Source organism: Carcharodon carcharias, chromosome 18 (genome assembly GCF_017639515.1).
Source record: "Carcharodon carcharias isolate sCarCar2 chromosome 18, sCarCar2.pri, whole genome shotgun sequence".
Classification (NCBI taxonomy): Eukaryota; Metazoa; Chordata; class Chondrichthyes; order Lamniformes; family Lamnidae; genus Carcharodon; species Carcharodon carcharias.
In genome coordinates this window covers 41,666,617-41,688,445 of record NC_054484.1, presented here as the reverse complement: position 1 = coordinate 41,688,445, position 21,829 = coordinate 41,666,617, and the positions used below count along the sequence as shown (strand labels likewise).

General features: G+C 42.0%; 1 protein-coding gene across 3 annotated transcripts in view; it reads left to right on the top strand.

The window, feature by feature from the left end:
* cd247 (CD247 molecule) overlaps window positions 1-21,829 on the top strand; it is a 141,238-nt gene that overhangs the window by 95,202 nt on the left and 24,207 nt on the right. For all 3 annotated transcript variants that reach the window (XM_041210753.1, XM_041210755.1, XM_041210754.1), the window contains exon 2: window positions 21,496-21,599. In XM_041210753.1, coding sequence (XP_041066687.1) covers window positions 21,496-21,599 — 104 coding nt within the window. The remainder of the gene's footprint in view (window positions 1-21,495; window positions 21,600-21,829) is intronic.

Genomic DNA, 21,829 nt, shown 5'->3' with positions numbered 1-21,829 from the left:
AGTGCATGGTTAAGATCTAGAATACATTGCTTGCCAATGTGGTGAAGAAAGGGTAAATAGAGGCATCCAAGAGTGAACTGGATTGTCATCTGAAAAGGAAAAATGTGCAGGGTAATGGGGAGAAGGTGGGAGAGTAGCATTAGGTAACTTGAGCCCTCATAGAGCTGGTCCAGATATGACGGACCGAATGGCCTCCTTCTGTGCTATTAGAATTACAGCTTCAGAGAATTGTATGATTCTATGGGGGACAGTTGGGGCTGTGATCTAGTGGCAGGGAAATCTCTCCGCTGGTTGGAGTCATACCTAGCACAAAGAACGATGTTTGCGGTTGTTGGAGGTCAATCATCTCAGTCCCAGGACATCACTGCACTCAGGGTAGTGCCCTAAGTTGAACCATCTTCAGCTGCTTCACAAGTGACCTTCCTTCTATCATACAGCCAGAAGTGGGGTTGTTCACTGATGATTGTTTTTTTTCATTCATTCAAGGAATGTGGGCTTCGCTGCCTGGGCAATCATTTATTGACCATCCCTAATTGTCCTTGAGAAGGTGGTGGTGAGCTGCCTTCTTGAACCGCTGCAATCGTACAATGTTCAGTACCATTTGCAACTTCTCAGATGCTGAGGTAGTGGGTGTCACTATGCACCAAGTCCTGGACAATATTCAGGTTTGGGCTGATAGGTGGCAAGTAACATTCATGCCAAAGAAGTGCAGGCAATGGCCGTCTCCAAGAAGAGAGAATCTAATCATTGCTCCTTCACATTCAATGGCATTACCATCGCTGAATCCCCCACTATCAACATCCTGGGGGTTACCATTAACCAGAAACTGAACTTGACTAGCCATATAAATACTGTGACTACAAGAACTGGTCAGAAGCTAGGAATAGTGCGATGAGTAATCCACCTCCTGACTCCCCAAAGCCTGTCCACCATCCACAAGGTACAAGTCAGGAGTGTGATGGGATACTCTCCGCTTGCCTGGATGAGTGCAGCTCCAACAACAATCAAGAAGCTTCACACCATCCAGGGCAAAGCAGCCCCTTGATTGGCACCACATCCACAAATATTCACACCCTCCACCACCAACACACAGTGAAATAAATATTTTGTTTCTGTCTTCAGAGTAGAAGCCACAAATTACATATCAGAAATATTAGGTAACCAAAGTAGAATAAAAGTAATTCATTTCAGCAGAAAAAAATTATTAGATAAACTTTTGGGACTAAAAGCCAGCATATTGCCAGGACCTAATGGCCCAAGGTAGCTGTAGAGATGGTGAATGATCTGGTTATAATTTTCCCAAATCCCCGAGATTCTAGAATGGTTCCAGTGGATTGAAATTTATCAAATGTAACAATGCTATCCCAGAAAGAAGGGGAAGAATAAAAAGAGGGAACTACAGGCCAGTTAGCCTGACACAGTTGTTGAGAAAATGCTGGTATCTATTATTAAGAGAATCTTAACAATGCACTGAGAAAATCATCGTGTGATCAGACAGAGTCAACATAGTTTTATGAAAGGGAAATCATGTTTGACTAATTTATTAGAGTTTTTGGAGGATGTTATTAATGGTTTGATAAAGGGGAGCCAGTAGATGTAATACATTTGGACTTCCAAAGAGGCATTTGAAAAAGTCCTACACAAAAATGAAATATGCAAGACAAGGCCCCTGGAGTTGGGGCAATATATTAGCTTGGACAGAGGATTAGTTAATGGCAGCAAAGCAAGCAGAGAATATAGATAAATGAGGCTATTTCACATTGCAGGTTATAACTAGTGGAGTGCTGCATGGAACAGTGCTGGGGCTTCAGATGATTATAATATTAATGACTTAGACAAAGAGAGCAAGGGTAAGGCATTCCAGTTTGCTGATGATACAAAGCTACATGTTAATGTAAGCTGTGAGGAGGAGACAAAGAGGCCACAAAGAAACAAACGAGTGAAGCAAGTGGGCAACAAAATGGCAGATCAAGCATAATGTGGGGAAGTGTGAGGTTATTCACTTGGGTAGCAAGAATAACAAAACATAATATATCTTAAAAGGCATGAAACTTCTAAACAAAAATAAAAAATGCTGGAAAAGCTCAGCAGGTCTGACAGCATCCGTGGAGAGAAAGACAGAGTTAATGTTTTTAGTCCACATGACTCTTCTTCATGAAGTGAAGCTTCATGAAAATTCTAAATGTTGATGTTCAGAGAGACTTGGGTTAACTTGTACGAGGAATGCAGAAAGTTATCATGCAGATACAGCAAGCAATTAGGAAGACAAGTGGAATACTAACCTTTATTACAAGGGGATTGCAGTACAAGAATAAAGAAATCTTGCTAAAATTGTACAGAGCTTTGATGAGATAGTACAGTGAAGATTCACTAGATTGATCCCTAGGGTGAGAGGGTTGTCCTCTGAGAAGAAGCTGAGTAAAAATGGCCTATATTCTCTGTAGTTAAGAAGAATGAGAGGTGATCTCATTGAAACATACAAGATGCTGAGGGGCTTGTCAGGGTAGAGGTTGTTTCCTCTGGCTGGGGAATCTAGGACACAAGGGAATCTAAGGATAAAGTGGTCAATTATTTAGGACTGAGGTGAGGAGAACTTTCTTCAATCAGATGTTGTGAATCTTTGGAATTATCTACCCTGGAGGGTTGTGGGTGCACCATCATTGATTATATTCAAGGCCGGGATAGACAGACAGACTTTTGATGTCCTAGGGAATCAAGAGACATGGGGAGCGGGCGGGAAAGTAGAGTTGAGACAGAAGATTAACATAATCATATTGTATGGAGGGCAGCATCAAGGGGCCATATGGTCTACTGCAGTTCCTAATTCTTATGTTCAACCTAGCTCTCACTTGACTTAGGATACACCAGTGTTGTTGTGTGAAGTCAGTTCCTGGATGGAGTTGTTCAAAGTAACCAAGTTCTCTAAGATCGTTGTCATTTTCCATCGTTTTACCACTCTGTAGATACTTAGTGTTTTGGGGTAAGAGATTTTCAGAGACAACCTTCTTACTGGACTTCAATCTTTTGGATGATGAAGTATATCCATGTAGTGGGTTTCTGGGATCATACAGCCGTGTTTGGGTCTAGTCATATACATTCACGTTAAGATCCTGTCAATCTCTCACTGCAACTAGCTATGGGAAGGACTGAAGGTAGAATTTTGAACAGTTGAGTTTGTCATTTCCTCAGTCTGTTAGTTTTCCTATGTCAACTTTTGCAACAGTGCATTTGACCATCAATCATCTTTTGATTTCATCAATTTTTGAATGGGGACATTATCACAAACAAAGAAAATCCACCCAAGAGCACACAACCCCACTTCCATGGTCAAATTGGGCAGAAAATTACAAATATTGATCATGCTCACAATTGAACAAGATCCAAACACTAGATTCCCATTCCTCCAGCAAAAAAGTGGCAGAGTGAAACTCCTATGTGTTCTCTCATTTTAATTAAGTAATAAATAATTTAAAATCATGAAAACTACACATGGAAGATGTATTGCAAAGGCAATGAAGTAAAAATGCATCTTTCCAGTTGGAGCAATGGTGAATTACTAACCTGCTGATTATGAAGAACATAAATAGTATGTTAACCTGACATAGACCGCAATATAATCACAGGAAGTAAAAATCACATAGAATATATCCATATTACCATTACATCAAAGACATTTTATTTGAACATAGATCACTTGAGGCTCAGCTCAGACTCTGGTTTGGTTATTAAGGTCAGATATATGTTAGTGAATATTCTTGAAATTGGTTCTTCTTTAGAACAGGTCTAAACTTTGTGGAGTCGCTTGGATAGGTGGGATGCCCTTTTGGAGAGGCAAGTGCCCTTGGTCCTAGGACATCTTTAGGGGAGGTCAGGTGCCCTTTGGGAGTGGTAAGGTACCTGTTGGGATTGTTAAAATTAGGCATGAATGTGTATAAAAAATGCATAAATTGCCATAAATGGCTATAAACAGCTCAAAAACAGTATTACCTGGAAAAACTCAGCAGGTCTGGCAGCATCGGCGGAGAAGAAAAGAGTTGACGTTTCGAGTCCTCATGACCCTTCGACAGAACTTGAGTGAGTCCAGGAAAGGGGTGAAATATAAGCTGGTTTAAAGTGTGTGTGTGGTAGGGGGGGGGGGGTGGGTTTGGATGGGGGGAGAGAGAGAGAAGTGGAGGGGGTTGGTGTGGTTGTAGGGACAAACAAGCAGTAATAGAAGCAGATCATCAAAAGATGTCACAAACAACAGAACAAAAGAACACATAGGTGTTAAAGTTGGTGATATTATCTAAACGAATGTGCTAATTAAGAATGGATGGTAGGGCACTCAAGGTATAGCTCTAGTGGGGGTGGGGGGAGCATAAAAGATTTAAAAATATTTAAAAATAATGGAAATAGGTGGGAAAAGAAAAATCTATATAATTTATTGGAAAAAACAAAAGGAAGGGGGAAACAGAAAGGGGGTGGGGATGGAGGAGGGAGCTCAAGACCTAAATTATTGAATTCAATATTCAGTCCGGAAGGCTGTAAAGTGCCTAGTCGGAAGATGAGGTGTTGTTCCTCCAGTTTGCGTTGGGCTTCACTGGAACAATGCAGCAAGCCAAGGACAGACATGTGGGCAAGAGAGCAGGGTGGAGTGTTAAAATGGCAAGCGACAGGGAGGTTTGGGTCATTCTTGCGGACAGACCGCAGGTGTTGTGCAAAGCGGTCGCCCTGTTTACGTTTGGTCTCTCCGATGTAGAGGAGACCACATTGGGAGCAACGAATGCAGTAGACTAAGTTGGGGGAAGTGCAAGTGAAATGCTGCTTCACTTGAAAGGAGCGTTTGGGCCCTTGGACCGTGAGGAGAGAGGAAGTGAAGGAGCAGGTGTTGCATCTTTTGCGTGGGTATGGGGTGGTGCCATACGACGGGGTTGAGGAGTAGGGGGTGATGGAGGAGTGGACCAGGGTGTCCCGGAGGGAACGATCCCTAAGGAATGCTGATGGGGGGGGTGAAGGGAAGATGTGTTTGGTGGTGGCATCATGCTGGAGTTGGCGGAAATGGCGGAGGATGATCCTTTGAATGCGGAGGCTGGTGGGGTGATAAGTGAGGACAAGGGGGACCCTATCATGTTTCTGGGAGGGAGGAGAAGGCGTGAGGGCGGATGCGCAGAAGATGGGCCGGACACGGTTGAGGGCCCTGTCAACGACCGTGGGTAGAAAACCTCGGTTAAGGAAGAAGGAGGACACGTCAGAGGAACTGTTTTTGAAGGTAGCATCATCGGAACAGATGCGACGGAGGCGAAGGAACTGAGAGAATGGGATGGAGTCCTTACAGGAAGCAGTGTGTGAGGAGCTGTAGTCGAGGTAGCTGTGGGAGTCGGTGTGTTTGTAATGGATATTGGTGGACAGTCTATCACCAGAGATTGAGACAGAGAGGTCAAGGAAGGGAAGGGAAGTGTCAGAGATGGACCACGTGAAGATGATGGAGGGGTGGAGATTGGAAGCAAAATTAATAAATTTTTCCAAGTCCCGACAAGAGCATGAAACAGCACCGAAGTAATCATCGATGTACCAGAGAAAGAGTTGTGGAAGGGGGCCGGAGTAGGACTGGAACAAGGAATGTTCCACATACCCCATAACGAGACAGGCATAGCTGGGGCCCATGCGGGTACCCATAGCCACACCTTTTATTTGGAGGAAGTGAGAGGAGCCGAAGGAGAAATTGTTCAGTGTGAGAACAAGTTCAGCCAGACAGAGGAGAGTAGTGGTGGATGGGGATTGTTCGGGCCTCTGTTTGAGGAAGAAGCTAAGGGCCCTCAGACCATCCTGGTGGGGGATGGAGGTGTAGAAGGATTGGACGTCCATGGTGAAGAGGAAGTGGTTGGGGCCAGGGAACTGGAAATTGTTGATGTGACGTAAGGTGTCAGAGGAATCACGGATGTAGGTGGGAAGGGACTGGACAAGGGGAGAGAGAAGGGAGTCAAGATAACGAGAAATGAGTTCTGTGGGGCAGGAGCAAGCTGACACGATCGGTCTACCAGGGCAGTTCTGTTTGTGGATTTTGGATAGGAGATAGAAGCGGGCCGTCCGAGGTTGGGTGACTATCAGGTTGGAAGCTGTGGGAGGAAGATCCCCAGAGGAGATGAGGTCAGTGACAGTCCTGGAAACAATAGCTTGATGTTCAGTGGGGGGGTCATGGTCCAGGGAGAGGTAGGAGGAAGTGCCTGCGAGTTGACGCTCAGCCTCCGCGAGGTCGAGGTCAGTGCGCCAGACAACAACAGCACCACCCTTGTCAGCGGGTTTGATGACAACGTCAGGGTTGGACCTGAGAGAATGGAGTGCAGTAAGTTCAGAGAGATAGAGATTAGAATGGGTGAGAGGAGCAAAGCCTGGTGGGGGGCGGTGGTGGTGGATAGGGGGTATATGTTGGAATTGAGGGTGTGAGGGGCCATGAGAGGTGGGTAGAGATAGGTTGGCATGGAGAGCATAGGGGTGGGTAAAGAGGCATGAGGTGGCATGGATGGAGCATAGGGTTTAATGGATGAGGGAGTTTGAGGGGTGAGGGCTGGAGGACTGTGTGATGTTTTTCTTTTTAATCCTTTAATGGGAGTGAATTTTCTCCCTGTTGGTGGGCACGGGCGAGAGCAGACCTGATCGGCGCCCCCGATCGGGTCTGCACTGCCATTTTATGTGGGCAGGCCAATTAAGGCTCACCCAGCGTGACGCATGCCTGTGTGCTTCCTTTGTGGCCGGGGGAGGGGTGGTCCCTGAATCAGGAGTGCGCTCTTTGGCGCATGCATGCAAAAGAGCATAAAAATCTCCCTGAGGCAGAGAGGTGATAAGCTTTAAGTTTTAAAAATTTTAATAAAGAAAAAATAAATTTAAGACCTGTCCCCTCATGTGATAGTGTTACATGAGCTGGGACATGTCAATGAACATTAATGAAAAAATTTATTTTATTTATACATCCTTCATAAAGACTCATCCTGCCCGTGGATGAGGTTCCATGGAAAATGTGAAGGCCGCCAGGGCTCTTCGCCTGCCTGCCAACCTTAAGGTTAGACGGGCAGCTTTTTCAATAGCCTTAATTAGTTAATTAATGGCCTTAACAGGCCTTTGACAGTTCGGCAGGTGCGCAGCCGACTTGGCTGAACTGAAAATCTAAATGATGCGCGGTGACGTCGGGACACTCGCCTGATGTCACCCTGCGTCATCTTACGCCTCAGTGAGTCGGTCCCGCCCCTGCTCGCCAAGCCGGAAATTCCCCCCATGGTGCCAGTGCACTGAGGCAGGCCTTCTGCCCAGCCCACCTCTACACCCAGCAGCCTCAGCACTCATTCTGGGGTCACCCACCACGACTCCCGTTTGTACCTGCACTCCCTCCGGACCGAAAATACAACCTGCTGGGATATTTTCTCCCGGTCTTGTTTGTGGAGTCAAGAATTGTCCTGACTCTGCACTCCTGACTTGGGAGAGAAGATTCAGGCCTTTGCTCCAGTCTGAAAAACAACCACTCACCACTACTTTTTACTTTCTGCCTGAGCCAATTTTGTACCCACAAATCCATTGCCCCTATAATACCATTAGGTTTGATTTGCTAACAAGCTATTTATGTGGTACTTTGTCAAACACCTTTTGAAAGTCTAAATGTGCAACAACAACCACACTGCTCTCATTAACCCTCTCTGTTACTTCAACAAAGAACTCTGTCAGACATGATTTGCCTTTAACAAATGAGGGCTGGCTTTTGTTTATTAACCCATATTTTTCCAAGTGACAATTAATTTTGCCCTTGGCCATTTTCTCTAAAAGTTTCCTCACCATTGCCATCAGGCTGACCAGCCTGTAATTGCTGGCCCAAGTGGAGTTTTTGTCTTTTGTGTGAACTGTGTAATTGCTTTTTCTTCATTGAATCAAGAGTTTCCTTGAATGCCTCTCACTGCTTGTCTGTAGATGTACCTATTAACCGCTCAGCCTAGTTAATTGTGATTAAATTATTTTTCACCTGTTGTTACCCTAGTCTGTAATGCTTGCTCCTCCCTTTCAAACATATATAAAATTCAGTTATGTCACCATTCACAAGATATTATCTTACAGCCAGTTTGTTAATGAATTCTGGTTTCTTACTCATTACTAAATCTACTATAGCCTTACCCCTTGATGGTTCCATAACACATTGGTCCAGAAAATGGTTCTGAATAAATACTAGGAATCCAATGCACATAATGAAAGCTAACATTTCAGTGTAACACTGAGAGAATGCCACACTATCAGAGGTGTATCTTTCAGATGAAATGAGGCCATGCCCTTCCTCTCAGGTGATTGTGAAAGATCCTTTAACACTAGCTGAAGGAGGGGAACCCAACTGGTGTCCTAGTCAACATTTATATTTCAACCAATACCTAAAAGATAGGTTATCTGGTCATTTATTGTACTGCTGTTTATGGGACCTTGTTATGCTTAAATAGACTGCAGTATTTTTTATATTATAATAGTGACTACACGTCTAAAGTTCGTTGGTTGTTGAAATACAACATTTTAGGAGGAAGGAGGGCTGAGGAAAGTGTGAAGTTACACAGTTTTGAGGTGCAACTAATGATTGGACTCGAGTAAGAAAATGTATGAACGGTCTTGAATCCTATACAGTGGGGCTGCAGAGTGGAGAGAGAACGTGTAAAGGAGGATATAGGGTATTTATGTTAGGAGAAAGAAGAGATTTTTACAAGGTCAAGGTATAACATGGTAGCTGATAGGGAGATAGGACTCTGATGAGAAATTGTGCTAGCATTCTACTTCACAGTGCTACAAACTGTTTTATATGGATCACCCATTAAAACATTGCCTACATATGAGCTCCGCTTGGTTCAGTGTGTGTGAACGGTGAAGAGTATCCAGATGGGTCACCCCTTGCTTGTGAGCAACAGGTTCCACTGGCATTTTGCAACTGGAGCAGAGGACAGTACTTGGAGAATCACATTTCTTTAGAGTTTATTCCCTAGGGTTGAGATTTTGGGAAACGCTTCACATTTTCCTTAACTCTCTTGGAGTTAGTGGATATACCCAGTTCACTTTGACTGCTTGCATTGTTACAGACCACTGTTAGCTCCTGGGTGGCAGGGTCCTAGGCTTCAGCCTTTATTCCTATGAGTCTAATTGGATGATGGCAGATGAATTTGATGTGATCCCTGAAGTATCAAAGATAAATCTTACGTTACTGTTTAAAGAGAGAGAGTCAAGACTTGGATGATCCCATCCAAATGTATAGGATTTGGATTTTTTTTATGCATTCATAGGATGTGGGTGTCACTGGCTAGACTATCATTTATTGCCCATTCCTAATTGCCCTTGAGGAGGTAGTGCTGAGCTGCCTTCTTGAACCTCTGCAGTCCATGTTGTGTAGGACAGAGTTCCAAGATTTTGACCCAGTGACAATGAAGGAATGGCAATATATTTCCAAATCAATATGATGTGTGGCTTGGAGAGGAACTTCGAGGTAGTGGTGCTCCCATCCAGATTATGTGTGCCAGGCAGACCATATTCACAAGGGAAACTTGGTCACAGTATCATAATGATTTTGCAATTTGTATTTATTATGAGAAGATGTGTACATTGAATTCAGAAGTAGTAAGTCCACCAAGAACTTTAAAGATTTTAAAAATTAAATTAAAATATTTATTAACACAATAAATGATTTCAAGCACATACATAAAACTACACTTACTTAATGCTATTACAACTCTAAAAACTTATAATTAACCCAACTCCCAGTTACACACCACCTTTAAGGCAACAGTCCAAAATAGATTCTAGATTTAAAAGAAAACCAGTAAGTTAACACAGTACCCACTTGGCAGTGGAATTCCAAATGGCTTTCACCAACTTCAGTTACTGGACACAGCTGACTTATGCACAAATGGCTGGAGGCTTCTTGAAGGCTGTTTCACACACTCCTGTTAGATCTTACATAGCCTTTCATTCTCCTTTATATATACATTTTTCTCTCTTTAATATGTAAGTTCCATTGTTCCATATGTCTTTGGAACGGTACCTTTCCCATATTATAAAAACTTTCATGTTGCCAATATTGTCAGTAACCTTTGGGAAAAAAATAAACACACTCCTTAGCCTTGCTTATCTGGCTAGTTGTAAACAAACTAACATCCCTTTGAAATCCAAACAATTCCTTCCCTTATATAAAAATGCAAATTCCCTTCACACCTTACATGTTAAGCCAGTATCCATGTCTACTCATTAGCATTTCAAACATTTTTACACCTAGCTTCTTTTGATAATTCCAAGCTTACAGTCTGACTCCAAATGTAATTAAATCACACAGGCAGAACCAACAACACTCAGCCCCATAAACCTACTTTACAACAAACCAGAAAAATATTATGAAAATTATTATACTTTTGTAACACAAATTAAGAAGAAAAATCCTGTTCCTATATTACATTTCTTGAAGTAGATACGAGTTGAATGTACCTTTTCTTTTAAATCCAGCTTTTTTGTTGCAAAGTATAAGGGGAAATACAATGAGTCTATGACCCCAGTTGAGCTTGAAGTGGGTATGGTTCAGGCATTCAGGGCTGTGGTGTTATAGTTCTATTGCTGATTAATGCTCCTTTTGAGTGTATTGCTCAATCTTCAATGCTAGGAATTTACCTGACAGTTTCCATGAAAATTAAATCTGTTGGGACTTTCAAGTATGGGATATATGAATAATTTTTAGGAACATTCTTTTCTATTTAAATAAATCAAGGTAGCTTGCTTTTCAAACATTTTTCTTTCTGATGCTCTTACTCTATTGTATTAACTCTAAACAGCCAAGCATCTTACATCTTACATTGGATGTGTAGATGGGGTAAAGCACTTCCTATGAGATACCTAGTCTACTAAGCACAATTTTAGAGAAATCTTCATTCCATTATAATTTCAAGTTCAGAGTTAGAATGTTGGTAGGAAGTACATGGAGATACAATATGAAATAAAGGGCATAATTCTAAAGGGGGTGCAGGAGCAGAGGAACCTGGCGTGTATATGCATAAGTCATTGAAGGGGGCTGGACAGATTGAGAGGGTGGTTAATGAAGCTTACAGTATGCTTGGCTTCATTATTAGGGGCTCAGAGTACAAGAGCAAGGAGGTTATGTTGAACTTGTACAGGATGCTAGTTTGGTCTCAGCTGGAATATTGCATCCAGTTCTGGATGCCACCCTTTAGTAAGGATGAGAAGGCATTGGAGAGAATGCAGAAAAGATTCATGAGAATGCTTCCAGGGATGAGGAACTCCAGTTATGAAGATAGACTGGAGAAGTTGGGACTGTTTTCCTTGGAGATAAGAGGAGATTTGATATAGGTATTCAAAATCACAAGGCATCTAGACAGAATAGGCAGGGAGAAACTGTTCCCACTCATGAAAGGATTGAGAATAAGAGGGTACAGATTTAAAGTAATTGGTAAAAGAAAATCTTTTTCACACAGTGAGTTATTAAGGTCTAGAATGCACTGCCTGAGAGTGTGATGGAGGCAGGTTCAACTGAAGCATTCAAAAGGCAATTAGACTGTTATCTGAAAAGGAAGAATGTACAGGGTTATGGGGAGAAGGCGGAGCAATGGCACTAGGTGAATTGCTCATTTGGAGAGTTGGTGCAGACTTGATGGGCCAAATGCATTGTAACAATTCTGTGATTCTTGATTCTATGTTTCCTAGAATTGTTGTACAGTCAATTATTTATTGTAAACAGCCACTAGGCAGTACAGAACTTGAATATTGTTGAAAAGAGAGACGTGTTTCCAAAGCTTTTTGTCTTGCACTTATCAGGACAAACACAAGAATGCCAAATTTCAAACAATTACAACAATTTATACAATGGGAGAAAAGCATGCTGATTTATTGGCAAGTCAACAGATTGGCTGAGACACTTCCATGGAGAAAGCAATAGGAGACTATAGGCTCCCCAAGCTCCTGGGTAATTCAAAAGCCAGCCTGCATTTGCAAAATCCAAAACAAAATATCTACTGTTAGATGTGATTCTACGATCAGGCAGCACTTGCTGAACAATTCTGAGTGCGCTAATAGCTGGTAAATGCTGAGCTGTTCAAATCCCGGAGGGAAACTTGAAACAATTGTCACAACTAATTTTCAATTTGTATGTTTTGAGATGCGGACTTTGAATTCAGCAATAACACTACCAAGTCTTAAGAGGTTTTATACAACTAACTTAAACATTTATTAATAAATTGTAATTGTAAGCACATGTATATGTCCGAAAATTACTGCTACAATAACTTTTAAATCCCTAATTAATCTGGTTCCCAGTTACACCTTCGTTAAGGCAACTGTAAAACACACAGATTTTAAAAGACTCAGGCAATGTAAAATATACCCTGAACAGGCTAATTTGAAGCGAGTTCTCATAACTTCAGTCCCTGGAGGCAACAGTTTGGTACATACAGGCTAAAGACGTTTCATACTTGTTGAACCTTAAACTGCCTACCCTTACAAATATTTTCCCCTTTGAGTGCAAATATCCATGTTTCACTATGTCTTTGGACTTTACCTTCCTGATGATAAAAAACCTCTCAAAGCACCAAGTTTTACCAGTAATCTTTGGGGGAAAAAAACACACTGTTTCTAAACTTCACCTAGCTAGGTGACACATTTCACCAGTCCTTTGAAAACAATCTAAGTCTGGTTCATTTAAAACTGTAAATGTCCTTTTATACCTTACATTCTAAACTTCCCCCCTGTTTACAATGGGCAGAATTTTTTTCTTCATCGGGCATGCCCGACCCGAACAAGAGTAAAATAGTGCGCAATGACTTTCGGTAAGCTTCCCGATGTCATTGTGCACTCTCGTGATATTTCGTTCGATGGGCTACTTCTCGTGAGAAGTAGCAGCACGCCCGCGAACAATTAAAAGGCCTATTAAGGACCTTAATTAACTGAATTGAATTTTTCGCTGCCCATTCGCTGGCGGGTGAGCGAATAGGCCAAGCGGCCTTTGCATTTTTTGCAAAACCTCATCCATGGGCAGGATGAAGTTTCGATCAGTGATTAAAAAACAAAACTTTTAAAACTCATTTTTAACAGAGTCACATGAGGAGACTTATTTTTAAGTTCTTTATTTGTAATGTTAAAAATTTTCAGCTCCCTGAGGCAGCTCTCTTTCTTCAGGGAGCTTTCAGTGTGCGCTCCCCGACGCATGCGCAGACTTCAGTGCTCACGGTCCTCCCACCCGCACCCCAGCAGTGCTGAGGCTCCCAGCACGCGTTTCACGCTGACCAGCCGTTAATTGGCTGGCCAACGTGAAACTGCAATCGGTTTTGTGGCCGCTCCTGGGCCTGCCTACTGCACCCGCTGACAAGGTAAAAATCCTGCACCATGTTTACATCAAAGCCTTCAGACCAGCTGCTGTTAATCCAATTAAGTCACACACACACACACACACACACACACAAACACACACACACACACACATACAAACACAGATACCACTATTTTACAATAAATTCCAATAACATTATGAGAATTATTATATCTTCCCAACAGAGTAGAGAATTTGTGAAATTATTTTAGGAAATGGACGACTGCCACAGCGATGATGGTAAAATCATGCAGTCATGAATGTCGCAGGTACATGAATGTGCAGGATAGCTGTTTAAGAAATATGGATGTGGGTGCGTGGAGAATTAAATGCCAAGATCACTATAGATCTCAAAGGGATATTCTGAACTGCTGGCTGCTATCCAAGTAGACAAGTAAATGAAAAACTGGTACAAATATATGAAAATAAAGTGATAGAATAAGCTAGGCCATTTCTCTATTGGTATAAATTGGGGCCATTACTATACTACCTAGATCAACCACCACCTTCCACAAGGTAAGTTCCTGGAGTAGAGGTAACAGAGATGAGCAGAAGAGAAATAGTTTTCAGTTCGTACTCCTGTCGGTCCTGGTGAAGTTGAGAAAATCATGGGGCGGGAAGTGGCCGAAGGGCCCACAGCCTCATTTTCCTACTATTGCCGATGTCACCTTACCAGAGAGTGGAGTAAAATTCAATCCATAAATTTTGAGCATGTTGCCATAGTCTTTTACATGTCTTTAGGCCTGACCAGGAAACAGTAAAAGTATAACAACATTTAGATGATCAGAAGTATGTTCAATTTTGACTGAGAAGCAACAGTTAGAAAATGTCACGGTTATTATGTGCAATAAACATAATCAGTGAAAATTGTGTGTGGCAGTAACAGCAAGAAGTATCCACCATTCTGAGAAGATACTCAACTGGAGCAGGACTGATTTTAATGAACTGTAAAGGGACCTGGCCCAGGTGGATTGGAAACAAAAGTTTGCCAATAAAACAGTAAATGAACAATGGGAGGCCTTCAAACAGGCTCTGGTTCATGTACAGACTAGACACATTCGTATGAAGGGGAAAGGAAAGCCATCCGAAGCCAGAACTTCTTGGATGGTTAAAGATATAGAAATTAAAAATTTAAAATGAAACAGAAAATGAGGTTTATGATAAATGTCAGGTGCATAATAAAATAGAGAATCAAGAAGATTACAGATTTGTGGGTAGCATAAAAGGGAAAGAAACTTTACATAACGCCTTTCATGACCACAGAATGTCCCAGTGTTTTGCAGCCAATGAAGTATTTTTGAAGTATAGTCACTGTTGTAATGTAGGAAATGCAGCAGCCACTTTGTGCACAGCAAGCTCCCACAAACAGCAGTGCGATAATGACCAGCTTAGCTGTTTTGTGACATTGATTGAAGGATAAATATTGGCTAAGGCACTGGGATAACATCCCCGCTCTTCTTCAAAATAGCATCTTCTGCTGTTGGGGTCACTACGAGGTAAAAGGAAGTTTGTTTCCGTCTTTGTTTTTTTTTGTGAAATTTGAGGATCAACTAGAGCCAGGACACGTGCTGTACCTTGAATTGGCATCCATGGCCACTTTTGTCCTCTTTATCCTCTTGGTCCTTTCATGAGCTGGCTACATATAAACAGTAAAAAAGTAGTCAAGGGAAAGATGGGTTTGATTGGGAACCAAAAAGGACATCACCTTGTGGAAGCGAAGGCATGGCTGAAGTACTAAATGAATACTTTGCAACTTGTATTCACAAAATAAGAAGATGTTGATACTGCCAATAAAAGAAGCAGGGTAGAGGGGGTGGGCGCTGGGAGAAAAATAAGCAGTAGAGGTGCTTAAAAGATTAGCAGCACTCAAAGTAAGAAAAGCACTGGTCCAGATGGAATGCATCTTAGGTTTTTCAGGGAAGCAAGGGTAAAAATAGGCTGGAGCCACAATCCCTCCCTGAATATGGAAGTGGTGCCAGCGGATTGAAGGGTTGCAAATATTACACCCTATAAAAGATAGGAGGATACAGATAAACTCACTGGCTATAGACCAGTCCACTTAACGTCAGTGGTAGGAAAATTTTCAAGGACAATAGAATGGGACAAAATTAATTACCACCTGGAAAGTCATGAGTTGATAAATGACAGACAACAGGGATCTTTTAAAGGCAAATTGTGCCTGACAAACATGATTAAGTTCTTTGATGGAGTAATGTAGGAGTCTGATGACCGTAGTACAGTTGATGCTGTGTATCTGGTCTTTCAAACACTTTGATGAAATACCACAGAATAAATATGTGAGAAAATTGAAGTCCATGGGATTAAAGGGACAGTGGCAGCATGAGTACAAAACTGTTTAAGGGTCAGAAAGTAGAGAGTAGCGGAGAAAAGATGCTTTTCAGACTAGAGGGAAATATACACTGGTACACGGGACAGTGTTGGGACCACTGCTCTTTTTCATATATGTTAACTTGTATATATTGCCTGAACTTGAGCAGACAGGGCATAATCTCAGAAAGTTTGCAGATGACACAAAGCTGCAAATTGTAGTAAACAGTGAGGAGGAAAGCAGCAGGACATAGACAGACTAAGAAATAAGTAGACACATGACAGATGCAATTTAATACAGAGAAGTATGAAATGATGTATTTTGGTGTGAAGAATGATGGCTGGCAATGTAAACTGAATGTACAATTTTAAAGGAGGTGCAGAAACAGAGACCTGGGAGTGTATCTACATAAGTCTTTGAAACTGGCAGGACAAGTTGAGAGGTCTTTTAAAAAGCTTATGGAATCCTTGGGCCTATCAATAGAAGCATAGAGTACAAAAGTAAGAAAGTTATGCTAGAAACCCTTATGAATCACTGAAGTCCTCAGCTAGAGTACTGTGTTCAATTCTGGGCCTCACACTTTAGGAAGGATGTCAAGGCCTTGGAGATGGTGAAGAGGAGATTTATTAGAAATACCCCAGGGATGAGGAACTACAGTTATGTAGAGAAATTAGAGAAGCTGGGATTGTCCTCTGTAGAGCAGAGAAGGCTAGGAGGAGATTTAATATAGGTGTTCAAAATGTTGAGAGGTTTTGATAGAGTATATTGGGAAAAATTGTTTCCACTTGCAGGAGGGTGGCTTACCAAAAGACACAAATTTAAGATAATTATTGAAAAAAACAGAGGGGAGGTCTGGAGAATTTTTTTTTTTAATTGTTGTGATTCGGAATGCACTACCTCAAAGGCTGGTGGAAGCAGATTCAATAGAATTTTCAAAAGAAATTGGATAAATACTTGAAGGGGAGAAATTTGCAGGGCTATGGGGAAAGAGCAGCTGGGTGGGTCTAATTGGATAACTCTTTCAAAGGGACAACAGAGGTGTAATGCCCTTCTTTTAGGCTGTATGACTTGGTAAGTATGAACATGTGCAGTTGAAAGCTATCTCTAGCATAATCTGTCCGTTGAAGAAAGCAACAGTCAGCTAAATATACTGACTCTGTATTTCCGGCCACTTTGATGGACATGTTTACATCAAGGACGCAAGTTAAAAAGACTAGCAGTGAGGAGCCAGAGACGGAACACTATTATTTTGTAAAAGGATGTGGTTGGCTGAGTCTGAAAAACCCATTGTTTGGCTTTCTTGAACAGCTTTGAAGGTATATGTTCCCCAATCATATAACCTCTAGATATGTGTTTTATTCATGTAATGCCAATTACTATATATTTATATTGTATTTACTCAAAATGAATATTTGTCAAGGTTCTAAGTACAATTTAGTGATTCAGATTTAGTGACAGTGATTCAGAGCTTATTTAATTGAGGGATTTCTGTGATATAAACAGTAGGAAAGAAGCTCGATCTGATTCCAACACATTACAGTTTTGGAACTTCACCATTTGCTTTAGTAAGTCTGTTCTATAGGGCTTACCACAAATGCTCAGTCACCACCTTGAAGATGGCTGAAAGTCAAACTGGCTCTATTGAAATAATAACAAAGTTCCGACAGACAAGGAGCCAGGAGCTAGCAGTACAGTGGCTTCCTGCAGCATTACATAAACAGCCATCAGCAAATTCACATATGGCTTTATACATTTAAGGCTAATTAATCCTGTTTCTTTTAAGTAAAAACATAAACACTAACAGGTTATAGCCCGACAAAAAAACAATAAAATTATGACATTCTCAAATATGGCTTATGTAGAAAGAAGTAAGGTTAGAATCTCTCTGAACAAAGCTTCCCTTCTTAGAATATGTCCCAAAAATTACCCTTCAGTTTTAGCCCTTTATTCATATAGTCTTATGAAAATCATTCAGATTACATTCAGTTTGGCTCTTTCATACCTTTTGACCAAAATGATGATCTGTAATTTCTGAGCCTTAAGCTTTGGAGGCTTGGAATTTCCTTAGGAATCCTCCAGGAGGAAATCACTGGACCTCCTCCCCCAAAGACATATTAGGTGATTAAAATTGGTTGTTGATGTGGTTTCTGCAGGGTTTCCACCAAAGTTGGAGCGGGAGATCAGGAAAACTGTGTGTAAATTCAGAACTGTAATTCTTGTAGTTTTTGTTATTGTGGTTCAACAAGTTCAGAGGCCATCTGAAATAAACAACCATCCCAAATGATTACACAATCCACCTTGATATGCTTCTTGTGGACAGTGCACTATTGATTCTGATAATAGGAATATATTTCTGGTTTAATGCACATATCTAGTTAGCTGCTGAGCCAAACTTTTCTGAGGTAACTAATCTCAGCTGGAGCAAAAGTAAGGGTGCTACAATTTGTCTCAGAACCGCTGGTTTAGGGAAGGAAAACTGGGCAATGCTCTAGCACTGCAGCAATATCCAATGATTCCTACTGGAATTCATGTATGTGGTCAGGCTTGGTCTAGGCTATGATGACTCAGCAGGGAATAGTCTGTTGGCACTCATCACCAAGGTTTACAATGGAATGATGATTTGATGAGATACAGGAGGATGTTTCGAGGAGCTGCCTTCCGTTAAAGGAGGAAAAGAAAGACAGCCTGGTGTGGAAGAAGAAATTTCAAGTGAGCACTATGTTCGCAATGTTTGTAGACCACCAGTTATCAACCTGGTGGGTCATAAAGCATGTACAGACAGGATGTGGAAAAACCAGAATCAATGGTCCAGAAATAAATGTAATTTGAATAATACTGATGCTGCGGCAATTCTTGCCATTTTGGGCAAGTCCAGGTAGAGCCCCTCCTCTCAGCAGACACCCACATACACTTTGTAATCATTTTAATTTAGGCTCCACCACATATTTCCTCCCTTTTTGATGTTTAGCTGACCCACTCTTTCTTCTTCAGTGGTTCCCATTCGCAGTGAACTGTTTTGATGACTCAAATTTTCTCTTCCTGTTCCTGTGCTTCTTCAGGGGGTTTTCATTGACTTCTTCCCCACTCCTGGCATCTCCAAGCAGCAGAAAAGAGAAGGGAACGAGGAAAGGGAGATGGTTGACACTGTTTTTAATTCAGGAAGTCAAGTGCAGAGTTGGAAGTGAGTTTAACTCCAGGAACGTTTAGAGAGGGCAATGTTTGTGGGACAGATGGGGTTCCACCAGAACTATTTGGCATGAGGTCACAGCCGTTTTAACTCTTTTTTTATTCATTCTTGGGAAGTGAGCATCCCTGGCAGTGCCTGCATTTGTTGCCTATCCTTAATTGCCCTTGAGAAGCTAATGGTGAACTATCTTCTTGAACTGCTGCAGTCCATGTGGTGTAGGTGTAGTCACAGTGCTTTTAGAAAGGAAGTTCCAGGCTTTTAATTCAGCAATAGTGAAGGAACGGTGACATAGTTCAAAGTCAGGATGGTGTCTGACATGGAGGGGAAATTGCAAGTAGTGGTATCCCTATGTGACTCCTGCCCTTGTCCTTCTAGGTGGTAGACGTTGCATGTTTGGAAGGCGCAGTCAAAGGAGGTTTAGTGAGTTACTCCAGTTTATCTTGTAGATGGTACAGACTGCTGTTACTATGAGTTGGTGGTGGATGGGGTGCCAATCAAGTAGGCTGCTTTGTCCTGTCATTGAGCTTCTTGAGTATTTTTGGAGCCATGCTCATCCAGGCAAGTGGAGAGTATTCAATCACACACCTGACTTGTGCCTTGTAGATGGTGGACAGGCTTTGGGGAGTCAGGAGCTGAGTTATTTGCAGCAGAATTTCCAGTCTCTGACTTGCTCTTGTAGCTACAGTATGGCTGCCTCAGCTGGTGTTAACCCAGCGGCAGGCAAAGGACTCACCATTAGGGGGACACAACAAACAAAACTGTGCAGGGCTCCTTGCAGGCTCCTGGGAGAGGTCCCTCATTCAAAGGTACTTAGTATAATGTACACAGTTAACCTGATTGAGGGAGCTGGCATAGGGAAGGGGCTGCCTGCTGAGAGGCACACCCCTTGCTGCTTGCTGCTGACCCCTCTCATGCCTTTCCCAGTGAACCCTACCCTGCAACTTCCCTCTCACCATCACCCAACTGTGGCCTGGGATCCAGTGAGGATACTAGGCATCAGGTGGGTGTCGCACCAGCAACAGCCACCACTATCCTGGTGGCACTGCTGTTTAATAAAGCTGATAACCTCTGGTTGGTTGGCTGTCCTCAGCAGGTGGGACTTCCACACCCGGGGTCCTTGATTCTGGGGAAGGCCCACCTCTGTCAGTTAAGTGCCTGAGTGAGTGGCACTTAGTACGATGGGCCTTCTCCAGTAGAGGCGAGGTGGAGCTCTCGCTAGCTCTCCAGTCGGTGGGTGAGACCCTTGTCATCTCCATTAAATAACACCACAAATAACTTTGCCAACAAACTGCACACATAAAAGCACCTCTAATGCAGAAAACCATTCTAAAGTGTTTCACAAGGTTTCTTTGACAGCGTCTTCCAAACCCACGACCTCTACCACCTAAAATGACAAGGGCAGTAGACACATGGGAACACCACCACCTGGAAGTTCTCCTCCAAGCCACTCACTATCCTGACTTGGAAATATATCGCCGTTCCTTCACTGTCGCTGGGTCAAAATCCTGGAACTCCCACTCTAACAGCACTGTGAGTGTACCTACACCCACATGGACTACAGCAGTTCAAGAAAGCAGTTCAAGAAAGCAGTTCACCACCACCTTCTCAAGGCATATTAGGAATGGGTGGCACATGCTGGTGTTGCCAGCAATGCTAACATTCCAGAAACAAACTAAAAAAGCAGTGTTTCAATCAGAAAAATGAACACCAAGCCAAAAAAGAAAATAGTAGGAGAAGTGATCACATCCTTGATCAGTGAGAGTTTTAAGGAGTGAATTAAAAGAGTAGGAGAGGTGGTTATGTTTAAGGAGTGAATTCCAGAGCACAAGGCTTAGGCCGCTGAAGACATGACTGCCAATGATGAGGTGAAGTAGGAAAGGGTATATGAGAAGCTTGAGTCAGAGGAATGGAGAGTCCAGAAAGGGTAATGGAGATAGGGATGAGAAAGGAATGGATTTAAACATGAAGATGAGAATTTTAAGTTTGGGGATTTGGGGAACTGGCGGCTAATGTAAGTCAGAGAGAACAGGATTGATGGGTGAGTGAGACTGCTGCAAGACAGGATACAGGCAGAATTGTTTTGGATGGATGTAGACTTATAGAATATGGGATACTCATCTGGAGAAGTTTGCAACAGATGGGTTTGGTGATGACAACAGCATGAATGAGTGTTTCAGCAGCAGACAGGATAATGCAAGGGCAGGAGAAGATGATATTACAGACATGGAAGTACATATATACAAATTGGATGGGCAGGAAAAAAACTAGCTGGTCCATCAAGCCTGCCCAATTGTGAAGAGTATTTTCTGGTGTATACCTCCACGAACAATCCTCCTTGTTTTTAACCTACTTTTAGAAATGCTAAATGTCATCAACTTTGTTCCTTACTGTGTATATTGTATTCATCAGAGATCACCAACATTATCATTATGATCAACTGATATTGAATGAAGAACCATCACATTCACCAAATTAGCTTTCAATACTCAATTAACATTCAAATGTATTGCTATCTTAACATGAACAGGATAGCTGGGGATATTTAGTAAAGAAGGATCCAGATATCAATTAGTATCAAATAAAACACTTGGAAATGTGGCTGACTGGGTTTTCTGTTTGCCATTTTGACAGATGCTGAAGTTATGAGCCTGAATGACCCTAAGTTGTGTTATATTCTGGATGGAATTCTCTTTGTGTATGGGATTATAGTCACTGGTCTCTACCTTAAACTGAGGGTAAGTCATCATTATCTATCATTGTTGAGCTTTAGAGGATCCATAAATTAAATATTTGTGATATGCGAAGAACAGTACATGTCTCCAGGTAATTCTGCAGCATTAATGTGTTTTTTTCTAACATACAGACAATGTACTGGTTGAAACTGTATGGGGAGCAATTCAATCAACTTTGCTCCAGTGATTCATGTGCAGCATTCTTAGTGGGTGCCATGATCTAGATGTTGATG